The sequence below is a fragment of the Castor canadensis genome, chromosome 7 (genome assembly GCF_047511655.1).
Source record: "Castor canadensis chromosome 7, mCasCan1.hap1v2, whole genome shotgun sequence".
Lineage (NCBI taxonomy): Eukaryota > Metazoa > Chordata > Mammalia > Rodentia > Castoridae > Castor > Castor canadensis.
In genome coordinates, this window is record NC_133392.1 from 61,162,567 (window position 1) to 61,182,802 (window position 20,236).

General features: G+C 47.4%; 1 protein-coding gene across 3 annotated transcripts; it reads right to left on the minus strand.

Annotated features, from left to right (window-relative positions):
* Positions 1-6,241: 6,241 nt before the first annotated feature.
* On the minus strand, positions 6,242-19,424 carry Tbata (thymus, brain and testes associated). 3 transcript variants are annotated; one of them, XM_020161712.2, is made up of 10 exons: positions 19,308-19,424; positions 17,790-18,028; positions 15,794-15,949; positions 14,817-14,900; positions 14,103-14,107; positions 13,261-13,437; positions 11,403-11,484; positions 10,163-10,307; positions 9,061-9,113; positions 7,871-8,091 (listed from the first exon to the last, which is right to left on the minus strand). In XM_020161712.2, the coding sequence occupies exons 1-10, from the start codon at positions 19,352-19,354 to the stop codon at positions 8,006-8,008; spliced, it is 1,074 nt and encodes a 357-aa protein (XP_020017301.1). In that variant the 5' UTR covers positions 19,355-19,424; the 3' UTR covers positions 7,871-8,005. The 3 variants fall into 3 exon arrangements, 2 of the variants coding, with proteins under 2 accessions (XP_020017301.1, XP_020017307.1); XM_020161718.2 differs by lacking the exon at positions 14,103-14,107 and having other exon boundaries at positions 14,815-14,900; XR_012449502.1 differs by lacking the exons at positions 7,871-8,091; positions 11,403-11,484; positions 13,261-13,437; ... (3 more) ...; positions 17,790-18,028; positions 19,308-19,424 and adding an exon at positions 6,242-7,657 and having other exon boundaries at positions 10,163-10,621.
* Between the last annotated feature and the right edge of the window lie 812 nt (positions 19,425-20,236).

The window sequence follows — 20,236 nt, forward strand, 5'->3', positions numbered from 1 at the left end:
GGCCATTGGCTTGGTAAATCTTCTTCTAGCCTTTCATCCTAAGCCTATGCTTATTTCTATCAATGAGATGAGTCTCCTGTAAACAAAAGATTGTTGATCTTCCTTTTTAATCCAGATTGTAAAATGGTGCCTTTTGATGGGGGAATTAAGTCCGTTAACATTAAGTGTTAGTATTGATAGGTATGTGGTGATTCCTGTACTTAATTGTCTTAGTTGTTTGAGGGTTTGATTGTGTGTAGCTAAATCAATGTTACTCTCTACTTTCATGTTTTTCTTTTCCTGTGGTTTGGTACTGCCTGCCCTTTCATGGTTATGTTGGGTTTCACTTTCTGTGTGCAGAATCCCTTGAAGAATCTTTTGTAGTGGTGGCTTTGTGGTCATATATTGTTTTAGTTTCTGCTTATCATGGAAGACTCTTATTGCTCCATCTATTGTGAATGATAGTTTTGATGGTTACAGTATCCTAGGGTTGAAGTTATTTTCATTCAGTGCCTGGAAGATCTCACCCCACGCTCTTCTTGCTTTTAATGTTTCTGTTGAGAAGTCTGCTGTGATTTTGATGGATTTATCTTTGTATGTTATTGTTTTTTCTCTCTTACAGCCATCAATATTCTTTCTCTAGTCTCTGTACTTGTTTTAATGATGATATGTTGTGGGGTAGTTCTATTTTGGACAGGTCTGTTTGGTGTTTTGGAGGCTTCCTGTACCTGTATGGGAATAGATTTCTCTAGATTTGGGAAATTTTCTGTTATTATTTTGTTGAGTATACTATGCATTCCTTTTGCTTGCACCTCTTCTCCTTCTTCAATGCCCATGATTCTCAAGTTTGGTCTTTTGATAGAGTCAGTAAGTTCTTGCATTTTCTTTTCACAGGTCTTGAATTGTTTAACTAATAGTTCGGTTTTTCCTTTAATTACCATTTCATCTTCTAGTTCTGAGATTCTGTCTTCTGCTTGTTCTAGTCTGCTGGATTGGCCTTCCATTTTGTTTTGCAATTCTGTTTCATTCTTTTTTCTGAGGTTTTCCACATTCTGAGTCACTTCCTCTTTAATATTGTCTATTTTCATCCTGAGTTCATTTATCTCTTTATTTATCATGTTCTTTCTTTCACTTTGGTGTTTATACAGTGCTTCTATAGTTTCTTTTATTTGTTCTTGTGCTTTCTCAAATTCTCTATTTTTGTTGTCTTGGAATTTCTTGAGTGTCTCCTGTACATTTTGGTTGACCATATCCAGTATCATCTCTATAAAATTCTCATTGATTACTTGCAGGATTTCTTCTTTCAGAGTGTTCTTGTGGGCATCATTGGGTTCTTTGGCATAGTTTATCTTCATTTTATTGGAGTCTGGATCTGGGTATCTGTTTTCTTCATTTCCCTCTGGTTCCTGTACTAATTTATTATTGGGGGGAAAATGGTTTCCCTCTTTTTTCCATCTTCCCTTCATTGCCCTTGCTACTGTTACTGTCCCTGTACTGTGTGCAATTCAGTATTGTCTAGCTTGTAATATTAACTATGATGATATCAAGAATGGATGGGTGAGACGAGAGGGAAAGCAAAGAAAGTAAAGAAAAAGGGGAAAAAAAAAACGGAGCCAAAGAAATAAACAGGGAGAGATAGTGTACTAATGAATGGTGAGCTAAACAGACATTAGAGAGACAGAGAGAGGATTAAAAAAAAAAAATCCCCAAATTCAAATGCAATAAAGTTTCAGTCTTAATAGTTTGGTGTTAGTCCTTCAGCACCCAGTCCTGGTGTTGGTGTCTGAGTAGTAGTTCTGTTGTTGTCTCATCAAAGGGGAAAAAAAATATATCCCAAGTTCAAATGCAATACAGTTTTAGTTAGTCCTTCAGCATCCAGTCCTGGTGTTGGTGTTTGAGTAGAAGTTCTGTCGTTGTCTCATCAAAAGAAAAAAAAAGTCTGGAGACAACTTTGTGAATGTCTGAGGCTGCGGCTCACCTGCCACCTACTGTCAGCCAGCTGCTGCTGTAGGGTTTATTTATTGCAGATCTCAAGAATGAGCTTTACACTCACCTAGTCCTGCAGGCTTTGTTTATTTAGAGTTCTCCTGGACACATGCCCCTTTTGTTTTCTCCAGTGTACAGCCCTACCTGCCTGTTGCAATTGCAGTCTTTTTTTATTTAGAGTTCCCATGGGGAAGTGCCCCTCCCCCACTCTCCAGTGGAGCTTTCCACACAACAGCCACTGTCACAAGCTTTCCCCACTCCAAGGTTGCTAGGCGAGTGCTGCCACTCCTTCCTTCTCCGGCCCGGCTTGTTTATTTACAGTTCATGTGAAGGAGCGCCCCTCCCCACTCTCCCGGGCTCAGGGCACCCCACCCTCTTTGCTATGTGTCTTTTTTTTTTTTTCAGCTGCTTGTTTATTATTCAGTTTGGTTTTTTTTTTCTTTTTTTCCCCTGTGTGGGGGTCAGTCTGTCCAGGGGGCTATGCTGATTTGGCTCAGGGTTGTCTGTGGGAGTACTGTGTGCCACTTAGCTCACCTGGTGGTCTGCTTCTCCCAAGCAGGTTAGGAGCTGGCATCTGGTGGCATGGGAGCCCTCCTGGTTTCTCCATTTAATGTGGAGTGGGGATGCTATGCATGGGCTGGGGGTGTGGAGGTGTCAGAGTTTTGCCTCTTCTTGGTGGTTTTTCCTGCCAGCTGTATCTCCAGTGTCTCTCCATGATTTACTTTAGGAAGCACACTTTCTGCTTCCTCCCTCTAGCCGCCATCTTGGAATCTCTCCCTATTTATCTTTTCAGAGAACCAGATCTGTGTTTCATGGATTCTTTGCATATTCTTTTTGTCTCTATTTCTGCCCTGGTCTTTGTTATTTCTTTCCATCTGCTGATTTTAGTTTTGACTTGTTCTTGTTTTTCTAAGAGCTTGAAATGAATCATTAGATTATTTACTTGAGATCTCTTATTTTTAATGTAGGCTGTCATAGCTAAAAACTTTCCTCTTAGCATTGACTTTTCTGTTTCCCAAGGTTCTGGTAAGATGTATTTTCATTTTCATTTGATTCTAGGAATTTTCTTATTTTCCCCCCTTATTTCTTTGATGACCCACTGATCACTTAAAAATGTATTATTCAGTGTTCATGTGTTTGTATATTTTTTGTAGTTTCTCTTGTTATTGGTTTCTGGTTTTATGTCATTGTGTTCTGATAGAATACAGAACATTATTTCAATTTTTTAATTTTCATTGAGACTCACTTTATTTCCTAAAATATGATTTATTTCAGAGAAAGTTCTGTGGGCTGCTGAGAAGAATGTGTATCCTGTGACTGTTGGATGGAATATTTTATAGGTGCCTGTTTTATGTGTATCCTGTGACTGTTGGATGGAATATTTTACAGATCTATACTGTCATTTAATTCTGAAGTTTTTGTCTGAATCACCTATTTGGGAGTGTGAGGTATTGAAGTCACCCACTATTAATTGTTTTGAGTTCTATCTGTGCTTTTATGTTCAGTAATGTTTGTTTTATGAAGAAACACTATACTGATGTTTGTTGCATAAATGTTTTTAATTGCTATATATTCTTTATGGATTTTTGCTTTATCAATATGAAGTGACCTTTTCTATCTCTTTTAACCAATTTTGGTTTGAAGTCTGTTTTGTCAGATATGAGTATAGATTGAAGTTGTCTCAATGTTGAGTAGGACTGCATATTGGCAGGGTTGATATGCGGTGTCTCACCACTGGAGTGGGAGTATGGCTCAGTAGCCAAACATTCGCCCATATGCTCAAGGCACCAGGCCCAAACCCCAGCACCACTCAGAGAGAAAAAAACTATCTGGCATCTCTTGTCATTTTTAATGGATAGGTTGTTGCTATATGTTGGTCAAGGGTAAGTTATCTGCTTTAGGGATGCTTTCACTTGTTTATATACTGGGAGCAACTGCTTGCTGCAAGTAGTTTTGCAGTCCATGGGCTGGGCAGGTTCTCATTTGCTCCATAGTCCCCCACCCTATGCAGTTTGTGTTCCTAGGGGCAGCAAGTATCCAAGCCTAGAGGTGTCCCCCAAATGCATTGGAGAGTGGAGGTAGCAAACAGAGAACTGAGTTCTGGACTGAAGGAAGAGGACTGAAGGTCTTAGGCACTAACCTGCTGATTTCACCAGCCCAGCACTTAACCACCCCATGGGAGGGAGGAGGCTGGGGATAACACATGATTTGCAGGACATGGGCTTAGAGTTCTTAATCCTGCCCAGTAACAACCATCACACAGCTGGGAGGCAGAGGCTAGCACTCCATCAGCCATGGGCTCAGGGTTCTATTTCCACAGCCATCTTCAGGAGACAGAGCTCTCTCCTCATAGAGCAGGTAGGGCCATTGACCATTGCCCTTGTCACTGCTTAAAACTTCTCAGTGCATCCATGTCAAACCTTACCCCTCTCTACAACCCTTCTAATGGCCATCTCCCACCCAGACAGTGTAGCAGGATGTCCCCAGGATCCCTGGGGTATGATTGTTCCTTGTTTTCATGTTCCTAAAGTGGCCCCCTCTCAAGATGGCACCAGGCTACAGCACTCTTGAGATATGAGGAATGATAAAATGTCTTTGCTCCAATGCTAGCCTGCTATGCAGGAGTAGTGACTGCCACACCAGGTCCCCACAACAGGTTTAAGGCTTACAGGAAATATGGGTTTATTCTGAGTTTAGCTCTACCAGTCTGGGCCACCTGGCTCACCTTTGTGGTTGTGTCTTCAATTCTCCCCAGCTCTAGGACCTGGAGTTGGAACTGCAGAGTATTGCCTACTTTTCTCTGATGTCTTCTTGTTTCTCTGTGCTTTTCAGCTGTCCTGACCCTCTTTTGTGATTCCTGATGCTCTTTCTCTCTCCAGACTGTGGTCACTATTTTATTACCCTGACTCTTCTCATTTAGAGAATCAAATGGGGTGGGTAGGGTGGGGGAGGGGCTGGGAGTGTGGCTCAAGTGGCAAGTGGCAAAACACCTGCCCGGTAAACACAAGGCCCTGAATTCAAACCCCAATACTACAAAAAAAAAAAAAAAAGAGACAGTCAAATAGGGGAAGTTTCTAATTTGCAATCTTACCAAAAGATGCTTCTTGACATGATTTTTTGAATATGTGTGTCATGCAAATATATATGTAAATAATGATAATTCATGCCTAATGGTGAAAATGAGAAGCACTCCCATTAAAATGGTATTGATGTGACTCCTATCATTATTATTTAACATTTTCTCTGGAAGGATTAACTAATGCAATAGGACAAGAAAAAGAGGAAATAAAAGTATGTGTATTTGAAAGGGGGTGTGGTCTGCTGGAGACTTATAAGAGGTTTGACAAGGACAAACTTAGATAGCTAGGGGAAGAGGGAATAAACTTGACCTTTCTGGCTCAGTGAGCAGAGTTAAGATTTGTAAAGTCAGAAAATGTAATGCCCCAGATTCCTGTTGAAGCTGAGGTTGACCTTCTAATGGGTGCTAAAATGGAAAGGGGGTTCCTATGGGGTGTTTGACTGACAGCATTCTTTGCCTTTGCTGAAAATGGTTCTTCAGACTATTCTTACCTATTGGAGTGAAGCAGGGGAGGACTTGATTATTGAGCCAGCAAACTGGGCAGGGAGAAGCAAAGAAGTGGGGCATACCTACATGTGTCCATAAGCCAAGAGTCCCCAAGGATGGTTCTCTTATCTTCAAATTGAAATCTGTTTTAATCAACATTACCCAAGGTATAGTCAGGGTACTCTTGTTGTATAACAGATGAACTTAGATGACATGGAGGAACATTTTAAATTTCATTATACCTATATTTATTTTCATGTATATGAGATACTTTTATAAATAATACATGAAACCAGAATGCAGCCAGGCACTGGTGATTCATGCCTGTAATCCTAGCTAGTTGGGAGGCTGAGATCAGTAGGATTGTGGTTCAAGGCCAGCCTGGGCAAAAAGGTACCAAGACTCCATCTCAGCCAACAGCTGGGTGTGATGGCATGTGCTTGTCATCCCAGCTACAGTGGGAAGCATGAAAAAGGAGTAAGTTCAGGCTGGCTTAGGCAAAAAGTGAGACCCTATTTCCAATATAACCAGAGCAAAAAGGGTTGGATAATACAGAGCCTGTGTAGCAAGCATACAAAGCCCTGAGTTCAAACTCCAATATTGCCCAAAAACCTATAATAGAAACAATAACAAAAACAACAACAACAAAAACCAGGGTGCAGGGAGATTATTGCTTAGGACAAAACTATATTTATTTTATTATTAGCAGTTTTAGTAAAATTCATAGTAGGAGTGTGGGCATGCCTCAGATTTAGGAAAGAAGGGCTCTTGTCAGTGACTGAGAGCTGAACTCTGGAGTCTGATGTGTCTGGAATGAATTCTAGAACCATCACTTCTAGCATGTGACTTTACAGATCCTTTTGATGGCATATGATATAAAAAAATCAATCACTGTCTTTTTGTATACCGATGCCCATAGCAGTGTTATTTGCAAAAGGAAAAAAGTAGAAAATACTCCAACATGTCAATGGATGAATGGATAAACAAAATGTGGTCTACCCATTCTATGGAATATTATTTAGTCTTAAAAAGGAGGGAAATCCTGACATATGCTACCTGGATAGACCTTGAGAACATTGTTATGTGAAATAAACCACTCACAAAAGACAAATATTGTCTGATTCCATTTATGTGGGGTATCTAGAGTGGGTAAATACATAGAGACAAAAAGCAAAATGGTTGCCAGTGGCTGCCGAGGAGGGAATGTGGAGTTAGTGTTTAATGGGTACTATGGTCTGAATGTTTGTGTTTCCTCAAATCCATGTATTGAAACCTAACCCCCAAGGTGAGAGTATTAAGAAGAGGGGCCTTTGAGAACTGATTGGTTCACGAAGGTTTTTATCTCACAAATGGGATTAATGCCCTTATAAAAAGGCTTGAGGGAGCCTGTTTATCCATTCTGCCATATGAGATCACACAAAAAGCACATCTAAGATTGATAGGCTCTTAGCAGACACCAAATCTACCAGAGCCTTTTCAGCTTCCAGAACTGAGCAATAAAATTCTATTGTCTACAAATTTCCCCGTTTTTAAAACTAGAAAAAAATAAATGTGGGCTTTCTGGGGCCAAATGGGTGCCCAGGGGGAGAGATGGTAAGTGGCATAGTTGCTTCGTGTGCTGCTGCTGGGGAAGCACCCCCAGTGGAGGAGTAGCCATGGGCTTTAAAGACAGGTGATTTAACTTTGAATGTGCAGCTGTTTGTGGGACTCGAAATCAGTCCCCACTCACTCACTAATCTTGACTGAAGCCTGTTGCATGGAAAGGTTTATGGAAATACTGTATTTGGGAAAGCCTAGGGGGTAAAGTCCCTCTGAATGAACATGAAGTGGTGCAAGTATAGAATGAAGCCAGTCCATGGAACCAAGTCCACTGGGCTCATGAACTAAGTCTGCAGAACAGGAGATCAGAACCACATGTGGCCATGACCCTCTCCCCACCCCAGCTCTCCAGGGAATTTGCAGAAATCTCAAGGCAGACATTGGCATTCCTCCAGGGTCAAGGCCATCTTCTCCAGCTACTAGGGGTCACATTCATGTGAAGACCCTTTCCTCTTCCTTTTTGCCAGCCACTATTTTGCCAGCCCTTGTGCTTTTCAGAAATGCGCCCACAGCTTTGAGTGAGGATTGCTGTTTGGGAGGCAGTAGAATGCAGCGGTTACAAGCAGGGTTCAACAGAGCCTGTCCCAGGCTACCTGCTAACACCTGACCTTCGTTTCCCTAGAACCGAAGAACTCTAGGTGAGTCCTGGATGAGTGGTATGCCTGGGCTTTCTCTATAATTCAGTGTGGCCCTCCCCTCTTCTGGAATAAATAACCCAAGCACAGAGTGACTGCTGCTAGGATGAACTGTCTTCTGTAGGGGAAGGCAGGATTTTATTTAGCTGACTGTGGTGGGAAACCAAGGGCTGCTGTGGAGGTGGTGGGACAGGAGTCCCCAAGCTTAGGAGGTGCTCTTGAGTCAGACAGGCCTTGCTCCTCAGCTCTCTGCCTTTGGCTTGGCTGCTTTCTCCTCTGAGTCCTCACTGGAATGCAGTCGAAGGACTTGGGCCTTTCCAATGTACTCTGGGGGGGAGGGGAGAGACGGTGGGCAGGAGGAGGAGCTACCCCAGGTCCTGGCAGACTCCTTTTCTCAGTGAATGTGGGAGAGGAAAGCCTGAGTCAAGCCCAGCTTCACCATCAGCTCTGCTGGGGACCTGGGACAAACATCCCTTCTCCATGCCTCAGAACCCCTTCTCTTCATTCTCATCCAGTTAGCAAATATCAATTAAGTGCCTACTCCAAGCCAGACGCTCTGCCAGGCACTCAGGACCCTTTGTAATCTGATGGGGGAGAATGGTTTCCACTGTTGATATTTGACCTCCTCTTTCCCCCATATCCTGCCCCCCCCACTTTGGTATAAGGAACCAGGGTGACCGTAGGGGCTTTCTCCCTAGTCTTCCTCATCTCCCCCACCCCAATCTAATGCCCCACACAGCAGCCTCAGAGATACACTACACCCCACCCTGTAATCTTCCAGTGCCACCCATGTCCTCTTTGGGAGACTACCCACCTGGCTTTCCCCACAGGCCAGTCCTGCCCACCTGTTTCTCACCTCTTATACTACTATCCCCCCCACCCCTAGGGCCCTGGTCACCCTGGCCTACTTGCTCTTCCACAAACATACCAGGGAGGTGGGAGCTGTGCTTGTGGACTCTTCCTGCACCTGCACAGGACTGGATCCTCCCTGTGGCTCAGCTCAGGGAAACTCCCTCCCCCTCTATCCCTACCATCCACCACATCCACCTGCTTTAATTTGATCCCCTTGAGGGTTTTTATATGTTCTCTGTAGCTTCCTAACTGAAATGTAAGCCCCTTGATGCAGGGACTTGCTTGTCTGAATTTTCCCCCAGGGAATCCACAGCACATGGTAGGTGCTGAATAAACATGTAGAATGAACTCAAAAGGAGCAGCTTCCTCAGGTGGGATCCCATTTCTAAGTTGCCTTTAGCCCTCCAAGTGAGCCCCAGATTGACTCCCAGCATGGGATCTTACCTGGTTTCTCACTTTTTGGAAGAGGTGGCATTTTCACCTTCTTCAGGGATTGACTGTAACCAAATACAAAGGAGAGGCTGGTGAGGCCAGGCCCACAGATGGCCAGCGGGTGGGAAGTAGGAGGGTGGTACAGGTGTAGTCAGCTGCCCTTTCCAAGGAGAGGCAAGTTGTCCCTGGCCACTGGGAACCACGACCCTCCTATACATGGAGCTGCAAGGGATGGCCACTGCCGCAGCCTTCCCCACAGTCCCTTGCTCGACCCCCAGTGTTCCCCTGGCAGAGGGAGAAAAAACCTTCCATCTGCATGGAGAAGACAGGACTCCTGCCTCCTGAGCAGGTTACTCACGAGCATGAGTAATGTTCTCCTGCTTTGTGTGGGGCTTTACACTGTCCAGGCTTTTCACACACCATGTCACTTCCCTCTCTGATGTTGGTAGGGGGTTTAGAGAGACATGAAAGAGAGGCTCAAAGACAGGGGTGGCTTGTCCAAGGTCACAGGGATGCCTGCCTTATTCACTATGTCCCTCATCCTCTGGTCTCTCAAAGAGGAAAAGAGAGCCAAATCCAGGGCTAGAATAAGATGCCTGGGTGTCAGGCAAGTGTAGTGGGCTCTCAGTATTTCTGATTGCCTTGCTGCTATGCAGGTTCTATCCACCTGCTTTGAGAAGCCTTCTGTGATTTATAATTAATTAAGCCCTTTCTCCTCCAGCTGCCCTGAGACATTTATTGTGGGTATAAGGTACTTTTGCCTGCCTGGTGCTACATTCCTTCCTACCTGTGTCTTCCTATAGACCAAGAGCTATTGGAAGGCTAGATGGAACATATCCAGCCCTAACTTGTTACAACTGACACCCCTTGCCCTTAGCAAACTCAGGCAAGAGTCTAGTTTGGCAATGTGGGCTTTCAGGCAGCTCACCTAGACTTGGAGGACCCCAGGGATTGGACACTGGGCCTCTTGCTGTAGGACAGGCTTGGTTAACCTAACTTGGCCAGCACCATCCCCCTTTTCTGCATCCCTCTAGCCTCACCTGCATCTATCAGATAGATGCTAACTGGGAGTGGTTCTGGGAACAGAAGGGCAGGTGAGGGATATGGAGCCCACCTGTAAGATGTCTGCTGCTTCTCTTGATGTGGTTCTTGGACTTCTTGGAGCTGGTTCAAGAGTTTTTCTTCTGGAATGGAGGTCAGGGGTTGGGGAAGGAGCTGAGCCACTGCTGTCTGCAGGAGTCCTAGTGCAAGGTCTTTCTCTGAAAGTATAGCACAGGACAGAGTCCTCAGCCCCAGGGCCTTTCCTGACCCTGGATGCGACTTGAGCCCAAACAGGATCTCCAGATCTTCCCAACCCTGGCCAAGGGCAGTTTTTTCTAACCATCCCACATTCTGCCCACAGGTCCCCACAGAGGCCAGTTCTCCTGGCCCATGTGCACACAGAGCACCCAGCCCTTCAACACCTTCTTCCACCCTACAAGAACACCTTGTTCTTGGTCCCATCCTGCCCACCACACCCTCCACCCACCTCTGGGAAGTATACTGGGGCCCACCCTCCTCTCCCTCTCACCTGCCCATCCTCCTCCTTCCTCCCTCCCACCCTGGAAGTCTCTGGTTAGCGTCCTGATCTCAGCACCCCTTAGCCTCCCACTAAGATGCTAAGATACATCCTCCACCCATGGTCCCAATATGGATCTGTATGTATGTATATTTGTGTGTTCTCTCTCTCTCTCTCTCTCTCTCTCTCTCTCTCTCTCTCTCTCTCTCTGTGTTACTAGGGAATGAACTTTGAACTCAGAGTCTTGCTCATGCTAGGCAAGAGTTCTACCACTTGAGCAACGCCACCAGTACTTTTGTTGTATTTTTTCAGATAGGGTCTTGATAACTTCACCTAGACTGGCCTCAAGTTTGTGATCCTCCTGCCTTCACCTCCTGAGTAGCTGGAATTACAGGTGTCCATCACCATGCTGGCTTATTAATGTGTCCTTGTGCATATACCTGTGTGTTCTTGCATTTATACCTGTGGGTCTACATGCACGTGTGTGTGTGTGAGTGCGTGTGTCTGTGACTTTCTCACAGTAGCAGGAGAGAGGCTATGTCTACTAGGTACAATCTTTGGCTTTCTGCCTCAGCATAAAGGAGAGTTCCCTCCAAGAAGCAAAGCCGCAGAAATCCTGATGAGTGGGTCAGGAAGGAGCAGTGACATTGTCCAGCTGGAAAGCGTTTCTTTGAGAGTCCTAAAAAGGAGGAGAAGGAAGTCCCTGGGATAGGAGATGACTGACATTTGAGTCTTGCAGAGCCAGAGAACAAGGACAGGATCGTGGCAGAGAGGGACTGTGCAGCTATGTCCTCACCCTTGGGGGGAGCGTAGAGCAGCCAGAACTGGATTGCACTCAGCGAGTCTGTTTGCAGAATCTGACAAAGTAACTCCAGGACCTGTGGTCAGGAGGAAAGCCTGGGTCAGTGTGACCTACAGCACACTCCAGCCAGGACTTCAGGCATCAAGGGGGCTCCTCCCCAGGAAGTGGGCTCCAGAACCACATGCTTGGTTAAACTGGTCCCAACCACGGTCCCTGCCTCCCCTCTGCATGGGACTTTGCACTTTATGGAGGACTTTTTCTCCTACAACAATCCTGAAAAAAAGTCTTTGCTTTATCCAAGGCTTTGAAAGTAAAAAAATACCTAGCAGAATTAAGCCTCGGATATCAGATATGTGAAACCCTCATCCCTGGAGTCTGCTTGGGCTCTTTGTACCCTAAAGTCCCTCACAGGGAAGGCAAAGTCAAAGCTAGCCATCCACCTCCTCAGAGACGCACCGAGTTTCCAATGCCCATGTCTTTTGGATGGGGATTTAGGGTCCCCCACAGGCCTTCCCACCCTGGAGTTCCTAGAATCTGAAGATGTTAGCAAAAGTGTGGGGGACTCTTGGTGGGCAGGCTGTGGGTCAGGGTGGCCTGGTTCTGGAAGCTGCCCAGCACAGGGCTCTGTCCTGCTGAGTGGTAGTTACTCTTGGCTCCTAGCTGCCTCCTCAGCCTTTGGCATCTTTGCTACTTCAGGGCTCCATTTCCCCTGCATCCTCCAATCAGATAGCGTCAGGAAATGATCCAGTGTCTTGGACAGACTCTGAGGGCTTCCTAGGCCATGTTGCTGATGGTGGCTGTGTCTATGGCAGGCTGGAATTGGAGCCCATGGTGGGAGATGGAGACCCCGGAGTCCTGGGAAAGTGGGACTCTCTCAGCAATTGGCAGTCAATCTTCCTGTGACCTGGAGGGGACCGTCAGACCCCAGCAGGTCTATCTTGTCCTTGGTAGAGTGGGAACTGGCTGAGCCTTTCCACAGGCCTGTGTATGCTTGGGTGCCCACCCTTACCCCCAGCACCCACCTACTATGGTGACCCACCCTGGTCTGCCTCTGGGCCCTTGTCCATTCTCAACATCCTACTTACCTGCCCTGGGCCCCCTCCCCACAGGACCCGAGCACCTAATTCCAGGCACAGTGATGCCACCCTACAGTGGAGAAAGTACTGGTTCTAGTCTCAGCAATCGTGTTCCTTTTCTGGGGACCTGAGCCACAAAATACCACCTGGCAGAACCTCAGCCTCCTCATCTGTTCTCCACTTTGTGGGATCCAAGTGAGATGCCAGCTCTATGTCTGAACTTCTCTGGAGGATACACATGACTTTTCACAGGGACTTCCATGCCCTGGCCCACCCAAATGAGGCATGGACTCATCTTGGGCCTTGATGGGGAAACTTGAGCATAGAGGTAGTGGGCTCTGTGCTGTGGTGAAGCACAGGCAGAACCCCTGTCAGAGGTGTGAAAACAGCTGGGACTTGCCTGGCAGGCAGAGGGCCTTTGAGAGCACCCTGGATAGGACCTCCATCTTTCTCCCTCATTAATATTAGATGCCACCACTTGGATGGACCTTCCATGATAACGGGCTCATACTCCCAGGTAGATCATGGAACTAAGGCCCACTGAAGAAGGACTTACACAGAAAAGGACAGGTGGGGCACAGTCTCCCCTAGGGGCAGAAGGGATTGGAGCATAGGGGGCTGAGACTCCCAGGGCAGGGTCTTCCTGTCTTACAGTCACAGGTGCCAGTATTCCAGGAAGGCCATATCTCACAGTGGTCTGGAAGGGTGCCAAATGGGAGAACTGGAAGCCTGGGGGAAGAGACCATCACAGTCTCTGCCCCCAAAGCTGAGCTCACCAGCATCTCCTGGTCCTTCAGGAAAGAGGCCTGGATGCCATCACTGCCAGAAGTATGGCTCCGCTGGCCTTGGCGAAAGCTGCGGCGAGTCAGAGCTTGAGTGGACGCGGGAATGAGCCGGCCAGTCTCAGCTGAGTACTTTGCTCCCTGTTCCCTCGGAAGAGGCTCCTGCTTCTGCTGGGACAAAAGTGGCCAGACACTCTAGAAGCCAGTGAGAGGGGAGGGAGAAGGCAGAAGGAAGATGATGAAGAAGAGGTCAGGTCATGTCTCCAGGGAGCTACCTCTTCCAAACCTCAGTATCACAACCTTGCCAAGGGGACCCAGCAATTCATCTAGCTACCTCCACCCTGTTCTAGACTCCTTACGTGTCCCTTGCATGTTCCCCCCAGCTCAGCATCCCAGAGTTAAATGTGCATGGATGCTCCTGGTTGTCCTTGTTCTTCTCCCCCAGCCTATGGGAGATTTGAGAACAGCATCCCGTACAATGGCCCCACTGCCTACCTTAAGTCCTAGCTCAGCTACCACCAGGTCTGACTCCTCAGCTTGCCATCCTTTCTTTGCCCTGGAAAACCAGGCCTCTGGGCACAAGAATTGTCTTGCAATTCCAGTTAAGACTTCTTAACAGTATCCTCCTCCTTTACCCCCTCGCCCCGCCTTTTGGCAGTACTGGTGTTTGAACTCAAGGCCTTGCACTTGTTAGGCAGGCACTCTACCACTTGAGTCACACCCCCAGCCTTTTGCTTTAGTTATTTTTCAGAGTTTTTGCCTGGGGCCAGCCACGGACTGTGATTCTCCTACCTACAGCCTCCTGCAAAGCTGGGATCCCAGGTGCACATAATCACTTCTTCTCCCCATTTTAAAGATAAAAAACTGATACACAGATAGCTTAATTGAGTGCTACAAAGTGCAAGCTGGGATGAGGAACCAGGCTCCTGCCTGTCCATTCTGGTTGCCCAAAAAAAGGGGCAGGACCAGACTGTACTGTGAAGGGCCAGCCCAGGCATTCAAGCGTCATGCTGCCTGTCTGTTGCCTTTACCATTTTGTCACCAAGTAACACCTAAGAAGTCACACCTATCCTATTTGAAAACCTTCAGCAATTGATTCTCCATTTCTTTTGAGGTTGGACGTTAATCCACATTGAGAAATTAAGAACTCCTGTCCATGTTCAAAGATAGCCTCCTGTTACCTTTTTCCCATCACTGCCCATTTGCTCCCTCTGCTCTGGGCCCTGGTCTCTAAAGATGTGCTGTGAGTGACAGCTTCTGAACTGTTATGACAGGAGCCACTGCTCAGAAGTTCTCCCTGAAAGCATCCACTCATATATCCATGCCCCCAAAGGCCAGTTCTTCTGAGAACCCTTCTTGGATTGCTTCTTGAGGTGTGCTCTTGTTGTCCTTGAACCTTCCTTCCTTTGACCTTCACTGTTACCTTCCTCCCTTATGTTTGTCATTGGCCCCTCTGCCCAGTGCCAAAGGCAGAGCTTTGAAGGAACTTCCTTACAAAGGGGCAGATCCTCTTTTCCCAGACAAAAGACAAAAGAGGCTTTGTTCTGCACCCACCTCTTTGATTTTCAGCTCATTCTCCTTGGTAAAAACAGCCACCCGGGAGGTCAGCTCCTTCAACTGTCTCTTCCAGGTCTCTGGGAGGACAGGACAAGATCCTGGGGCCCTGTTCACCCTCTCTGTGGCACCAGGGCTGGAAGGGCAGGGAATGATCTAGGTAAAAGAGGCCCCTCTCCTTTCAGGCCTCCCTGCCCCAGGACAGTGCCCTGGAGGGAGAAGGATTAGGATTGTACCATGGGTGGGGATGAATGTGGTCACTTCACTTCTCTAGGGGGCTGATACTGGTGTCCTGCCTGTGGCATTTCGGGGAGATGCTGGAGAACACCAGGCTACTTATGTCTAGATGCATGAGGTTTGATCAAAGTTACATCAAACCTCTCTTTATGTACTTGGAGCTCAGATTGAGGTCTGAGAGATATTCTGAGTCCATTCTGAAGACATTGAGCAACTCCTGAAACAGGTTGGTATAGAAATCCACAGCCCATCCACAAACCTCTCTGCCCTACCATTAACTACTGAGATCCTTGCCAGGATTTCACTCCTACCCCTATCCCCACCCCCAACACCTTGACTCTCCGACACCCTAGTAGCAGAGAGGTAGAACACAGAGGCTTCCAGAATCCACTCTAGCACACCATGGATGGTGGTTCTGTTTGGCTAGTGCCTGAGCATATAGGTCACTAAATATTGAAATACTCTTCCTATCTATAGCTGTAAGTCAAAATCAGCTTAACCCAGGCACCTCAAATACAAGTAAGGGTACATTTCTGAGGGCTAAGAGCTGGGGATGAGGTGGGCAGTAATATAGAGATGAGGCTACCCCAGGAAACGAGGGAAAATATGGGGCCCTCCTGATGGACCCACAACCCAACAGCGATGGCCCTTTCCTTCTCAAGCACCTGCCCAAGGAATGCAGCCCTTGGAGAGAGGTATAAGCTCCTAAGTATAAAGGTGTGGTCCAAGTACCCACCAGAAGAAAGCTGGGGGTTCCGGTTGGAGTGTGGGTCCCCAATGGGGACAGTGATGGCTGGTATCCCCATCGGACAGTGGGAAAAAAGTATGGACTGAGGCAAGGGCATCATAGAGCACTCATCCCTGATGACACAGACGGGCTTCCCAGTGAAATCTGTGGAAGGGTAGAGGCTATATTGTCGGGGGGTCTTGGCAGACCCCAGAAGCACTGGGAGGTGAGAAAAAGCTGGGAGGGGAGTGGGCAGAAAGAGCTCTGGTTCCTCTTCTTCCAGTAACCAGCATTCCATGGATCCTGAAACCACCTAGACCAGCAGCCACCTTACCCACAGGGCACTGAGAATGGATGGGGAAGAGATCTGCTCAGGCTTACCAGCAAGTTTGGCAGAAGCAAAACAAGAACCTAGGCTTCGTAGTCCCGTGGTTCTTCTGGATTCTCATGACAGGCCAATGAATTGCAGGTGTGAGCGCACAGTATCAGACAGCTTAAGATGGTGGAGCAGTAAGTCATAGTTTGGCACAGGAGGGGCCTGGGCTCAAGTCACAGTAAAAGAGATTGAACTTGACCTCTGGAGAGAATTTCTACTATGTGTCACCCTGGAGATGGTGGGGGGCAGTTCACACATGAAGACCCTTCCCAGAGTGGGTGATTATGATGTTATGGAGGACTGGTTAGGACTTAGTATGGCTGTGGTCTCCTTCCTGAATCCATCCTTTTGGTACCACAGCCCCCACTTTTTTGGCTCCTCCTGGCTCACTGGCCTTTCCTCATCTCCTCTGCTGATGCCTTCCAAACTCCTCAACTTATTAATCTTGGGAGCCCAAGTTCTTTTCTGGGGTCATCACAATCTTTCCTGGTGTACACTTTAAAGCACCCCTTGAATGGCTGTCATGTTTTACCTCTTTCTGTCATCTAGCTTGTATTTCACACCTCTCATGCCTGGCTACTTCCTACCCTTCTTGGCCCTTGGTGCCTTCTTGGTCTCAGTCAGGGCACCCTGTTTCTCCAATTGCTTGGGGCAAAAATTGGAGTGAACTTTGATGGGGAGTGCCCCTCAACTCCACTTTCAATCAGAAGGCTCTACCTTCTGTGTCTCTAGACTATGGCCTTGGACTCGTCCACTGCTTGATGGTCGGAGCCACCATCAAGACAGAGGCCAGGGTAACTTTCCTAAAATATCACATCTGCCACTTCTGTGCTCTCAAACTTCCATTGAGTCAGTAAGGCGGCTTAATGGTGACACCACTGGCCTGTGAGGTCATCTTCTCTGATGTCATCTCCTCCTCCTCACTCTTCCCCAGCCACACATGGGCTTCCTTGCTGCACCTTCAGCACAGCCAGGGCCTTTCTATTTGCTGATCCCTCTACCTAGGACATTCTTGACCCTGATATCTACGAGGTTCCCACACTCGCTTCCTTTAGTTTTTTGCTCAGATGTCATGGTATTAGCCAGGTCTTTCTTGGCCACCTTTTAAAAATATCAATCTCCCCTCTACAGTCTTGACAGTGACACCTAATATATTTCCATCATTCCCCACTGTATGTGAACTCCAGGACAGCAGCAACCATCTGTTTTGTTCTCTGTCATGTCCTCAGGACCTAGAAAAGCAGCAGCTTTTAGTTCACACTTGGTATAAGTATTGGTGATGGATAGATGGATGGATGGATGGCTGAGAGGATGGAATAGCCTGAAGTTAGAGGGGCAGGGCACAGCTCTAGACAGAACATCCATTCCTTTCTCTGATTTATAGAAAAGAAGAATCTGGCAGTAAAGGAAATCCTGTAGGGGACCCCTGATTTTCCCTTGGAGTCTGTCCCCAAGGGACCTGTCCCCAGGTCAACCCTGGCATGGCAACTTGGCAGCCCTAGGACCCTGACCAGGCCCCATGCTCTCTGAGCCCTGCCTAGAAACAGGCTGGGGTGCATCCCCCCTAGATCTCAAGGCCAAGTAGTAACACACACCCCCACCATCCAGACCCTGCTGACCTGGCCTTACCTGGCATGTGGGTCACATGCTGGGGATGGGGGTGGTGCCGGGAGAAGAAGGAATGGTGGCTGAGGCGGCCAAAGTGGTAGTAGGCTCCAGGCATTCGGGGCTTGGGAGTCATCAGTGCCTCTCGAATCAGCTCAAAATCCACAATGCCTGGGGTCACCAGTTCTTTCTGTGCTCCACCATCCCCATGGATTCGTGGCTTGTGCTCTGGCTTCTTCTCAGGCTTCAGCTCAGCCTTTGGACTGAAAGAGAAGGTTTAAAGAAAAGCGAATGGAGCCTCTTCTGGCTCATAGGCACTGACAATGGTGCCCACACAGTCTCAGAGTTCAGGGCTTCTCATAGAGCCCATGCCCAGACACTCTGAAATCTTGCTTCCTGGGTTTCACCCCCAGCCTGTGGCACCCAAAGCTTGGCTCCCCCAGCGTCCTTTCCCAATGGTACAATCCACTCCCAGTGAGCCTCTGTCTTCCTGAGGTGCGTGGCAGGGAGTTAGGATCCATGTGTGAGAGCTCAGATGAAATCTCCCAGGGACCAAATCTAAAACCAGAAAGAGAAGCCTCAGACCCACCTAGTCCTCCACATGCCTGGGATGGAGTAAAGGCCCCTTATATATACCCACTAAGGACAGGGGACTGTCCCCATCAGGGGCCTCTCCCTAAGCCAAACTATTGGCAGTCCTGAGAAGCCAGTTGAAGGCTGTCACCCTTCCCTGTGCCCTCAGGGGCAGTCCTGACCCAGGCTTGGGACCCAAGGTCCAGAGTTGGAGCCAAGGCCAGACAAGGCCAGGCAAGTCTTTTTCCCATAGGATCCTTCCCAGGAGCTGCACAGTTGATGGGAAGCTGTCAGGGCTGTGAAGCTGCAGGGAAGCATCAAGCTCTCTCTTGCTGAGCTTCGCTGGAGACCAGCTGTCTCAGGTTCCCTGCACCCACCCCATCCTGAGGATGCTGGGCCTCTCTGCCCCTGGAGGAAGAAATAGAGGTCAGTCCAGCAAGGATCCAAAGGTAGACCACTGGGGCCCTGGTGTGACCACCTGCCTGATGACTGTCTGCATTCCCTTCTCCTGGTGGCCCTGGCTGAAGGGGGTCCCTCTGGAGGAGTATAGGTGGACTCTGGATATGCTAAGCAAGATGTGCTGCCCCTGGACCCTGTGAGGACTTCGCTGACCAGGCCCCTGAGTTTCCTGTTCCATTCTCCATTCGCCTCTAGTCAATCTGGGACTTAAAGAAATAAGGCAAACCTTCTCTGAAAACCACACTTAGCTACCTCCTCTACCCACAACTAACAGGAAGTCACCTGAACTCCGCCCAAGAGCCTGTGCCCCATGTGTTCCTCCTACCCTTTGTTCATGTCTTCTCCTTACCCAGTGAGGGGCCCAGCCCATAACCTGTGCTAACAGCTTGAGGACTCAGGGACCCAGGATGATGGTGGCTGTCTCTCTCAGTTTACTGAGTTCCCCCAAAGCCACCTTTGTCCCCCCTCTGTCCCTACCCTTTGTCAGCAAGTGGGCATTTAGGACCTTACCGTGGAAGTGAGTGTTCAGCCGGTTGAGTCTTCACATCTGTAGCCATTGCAGAGTTTCTAACAGGATAAAAAGACCAATGCACCCAATGCTAGTTCAAGATGGATCACAGAAACTCTCGTGGGCTGGTGGTGGTAAAATAAATGGAACAGACACTTTGGAGAGAGAGAGAAAACAGCTGATAAAATTGAATACTTGCATGTTGTATCATCTAGTAACTTCTCTACCAGCTATAAAAGAAATTCTTGCAGATGTGCAACATGGGCTATTTATAAGAATATTCCTATTCACATTGTTCAAAGTAGCAAAAACCTGGTGACACCCCCAACCAAATGTCCAGAAGGGATAAATAAAGTGTTCCACTCAGACAGTGGGTCATTTTACTGCTTTGAAGAGAAATGAGCCATAGCTACGGCCAAAATGATTCTTACAAATATGATGCTAAGTCAAAGGCAGCATGTTTCAGATAACATGAAATGCTTTTTAAAAATAAAAGTCCAAAAGCAAGTGAAATTATCACAAACATGGGATGAAACAAAAACAAAAAAAAGCAGAGAAATGCAAAATTCTGGTAGTGGCTGTTTTGGAGTGAGGGAAGCAGAAAGGCACATCGGAGATACATTAGTGGTGACATTCTTGGTCTTGGTATGGGCAATGCACTTAGCTGGGTTCATTATGCTCTTAAATTAACTAATTAAATGAAATGGATAAAAGATGGCAGGTGTCAAAACCACGAAGTATTGTTCACCTAAATCTATTAGCCTGATATTTATCCAGAAGTGCTAAGGAATGGGGTTGAGACAGAAAACTAGTACATTCTGAGAACTGGCCCTCAGAGTCACAGAATCTGCAAGGGACTCTAGAGATCTCTCAGTGCCACCCTTCGTCAAGTTAGGGTACGGTGGGTTGGCCTTGTCTGAGATCAGGGAAG